Source organism: Oncorhynchus keta, chromosome 30 (genome assembly GCF_023373465.1).
Source record: "Oncorhynchus keta strain PuntledgeMale-10-30-2019 chromosome 30, Oket_V2, whole genome shotgun sequence".
Classification (NCBI taxonomy): domain Eukaryota; kingdom Metazoa; phylum Chordata; class Actinopteri; order Salmoniformes; family Salmonidae; genus Oncorhynchus; species Oncorhynchus keta.
Window position 1 is genome coordinate 39,529,714 of NC_068450.1, and position 2,306 is coordinate 39,532,019.

At 38.6% G+C, this 2,306-nt stretch overlaps 1 protein-coding gene across 1 annotated transcript; it reads left to right on the top strand.

The window, feature by feature from the left end:
- Positions 1-434: 434 nt before the first annotated feature.
- Positions 435-2,042, top strand: LOC127914005 (uncharacterized). Its single transcript, XM_052488417.1, has 4 exons — positions 435-587; positions 684-719; positions 1,061-1,213; positions 1,353-2,042. Exons 1-4 carry the CDS (start codon positions 471-473, stop codon positions 1,467-1,469), a joined length of 423 nt encoding a protein of 140 aa, XP_052344377.1. The 5' UTR covers positions 435-470; the 3' UTR covers positions 1,470-2,042.
- Positions 2,043-2,306: the final 264 nt, after the last annotated feature.

Consider the following 2,306-nt stretch of genomic DNA (forward strand, 5'->3'; position numbering starts at 1 on the left):
TTCAACTGGCACATCTTTACTTAACCAGAGATATTTTTCAAAGGAGCTATTGGCAAAGCAACATTTGATAGTTTGAGGTCTCCACCTCCTTTTGCAGGTGTTGCTTAGAACTGACCAATTACCAAACCCCATACGACCCCTTAGTAAAGCCACAACCAGCTCAACAAACAGCCCTCATCCACCACATGTTGAAACCACTGTACATACTGTGTACAGTCTAATGCTTTGCCACTATAGGTCACCAAAGGGATTTTACCATCTTGTAGCAAGAAAAATCCCAACAGTCATCAAGAGGAAAAATACAGCTGTTTGCATTTGGTAATATCTAGACTAATTCAGCCCACCCTTTGATTTTCCACGCAGCAGGGTATATAAAACACTGCTAACAATCCGAGATGACAAACATTTACAGATCTCCCCTTGTGTACGTACACCTTACAGGACACTATCTACAAACCCTTCAGATTATCATGGACCGTCTTTACAGGATTTCCTTTTTGACGCTTTTTCTCGCCGGTTGTCTACAAGGAAACCCAATTTCCAGGCTTCAAGTTGGAATCGATTATCTAGAAAAAAGTATTACATGTGTAAGTCACTTCATGGCTAAGTGGTGTTCAAATTTCTTTCATTTATTTTTCTGTGTTTTCGTGATCAACTAACATGTATCTTTCTCCCTATTGTAGCCAGATTCAGTCTTCTATACTCCAACTGATGTAGAGGTAAGGCTCACTAAATATGTTTGACAACAGTTATCTGCGTATGGACAACACAGTAGCCCTTTACCTTTTCCACTCACATATAGCCTATTGCCCTAGTGCTGTTTTTCTGAGTTGCTCAGGCATTATTTCCGCTTCAACAGTTCACATAGAAGACCACTAGTACAGGAAACACAGCAAGGCTGCTGAAAGTGTTTCAACTCTCACTTCACACAGCACTTTGAACAACTAAAACCCACTCCTCTCTTGGCAATGCAATTCACTACAATTAAACCACAGCCTCGCTTTCTGTGTCACAAAATCAAAAGAGCCCCAGGACAAACAGTTGTCTCTCTCGGTTGCAGGATAGTTGCATTGTTGCAGCATTGGCCTGTTCCATTAAGGAACTGAACACTGTGAAAGTAGAATGCCTCGATAACGCGATCCATCTGGAAAGTATGCAACACCACATCAGCAAGACTGCCACGGACCTACAAAAGACGATTGATAAGGAGAATGTAAGTATTGTTACTTATTCCAAGCATCTTTCCAGTTAAAATAACAAAATAGCCTCGTTGTTCCTAAACATGTACAGCTCATATAGTGTTGTTTACCACTTCACATGCCATCACACTCAATCCCACATTACCTCCTCAGAGCACAACGGACACTTCAGAATGCATCTGTGAAGACAAGCGGTTGGAAAAGTCTTTCAAGGACTTCATTCAGAACCTAAGACATTTAACTCAAGCTCATGCTGCAAAGCGTCAATAAGTCCATAAATGCTGGCAATAGAGTGACTGTTGTAATATATGGAACATTACGTAATTGGGACAAAATACATGCAATACCAACATGTACAGTAGTACCATGTCTATCTGTTCCAGTGATAAAGAAGCTCTAGTAGCTTCCACTTGCTGAACAGTTATATGGGGGAAAATGGGGGGGTTTTACAGGAAGTTTGTCATTGCACCGATACTCTAATGTGTATAATCTATCATCTCTAACAATTAGAGGCCCATTTTTTGGTGTGAAAACCAGTTAATTTCATTGGTCATGTATGTCTCACTGGATGTCCTTAACCGGAGATAGCAAGTCCTCCATAATGAAGGAAGGTGCTAGGGATGTTATTAATTATGTTTTGTTTCATTATGTGATTTCCATATACTGTGCCCGAATGCCAGTGTTTCAGAGTTCTCAATGTCTGTTTCAATTAGAATGTATTTGAAATAAGCTTCTAAAAAGCTCTAATTAAGTTATTTATTTATGTATTTATTACGTATTTATTATATTTTCATTTCTGCACACTGTTCCGAAACCGTGATAATAAAGTTGCATTTAAAAGTATTTAAAATGAATAGGCCTGCTGTTTTTTTAGGTGTTAAACATTGCTAGCACTAATGTAGTAAACTGTAGTAAACTATTTATACACTAAACAAAAATATGAACGCAACATGTAAAGTGTTGGTTTCACGAGCTGAAATTAAAGATCCCAGAAATGTTCCATATGCACAAAAAGCTTATTTATCTCAAATGTTGTCCACACATTTGTTTACATCCCTGTTAGTGAGCATTTCTTCTTTGCCAAGATAATTAATCCACCTGATAGGT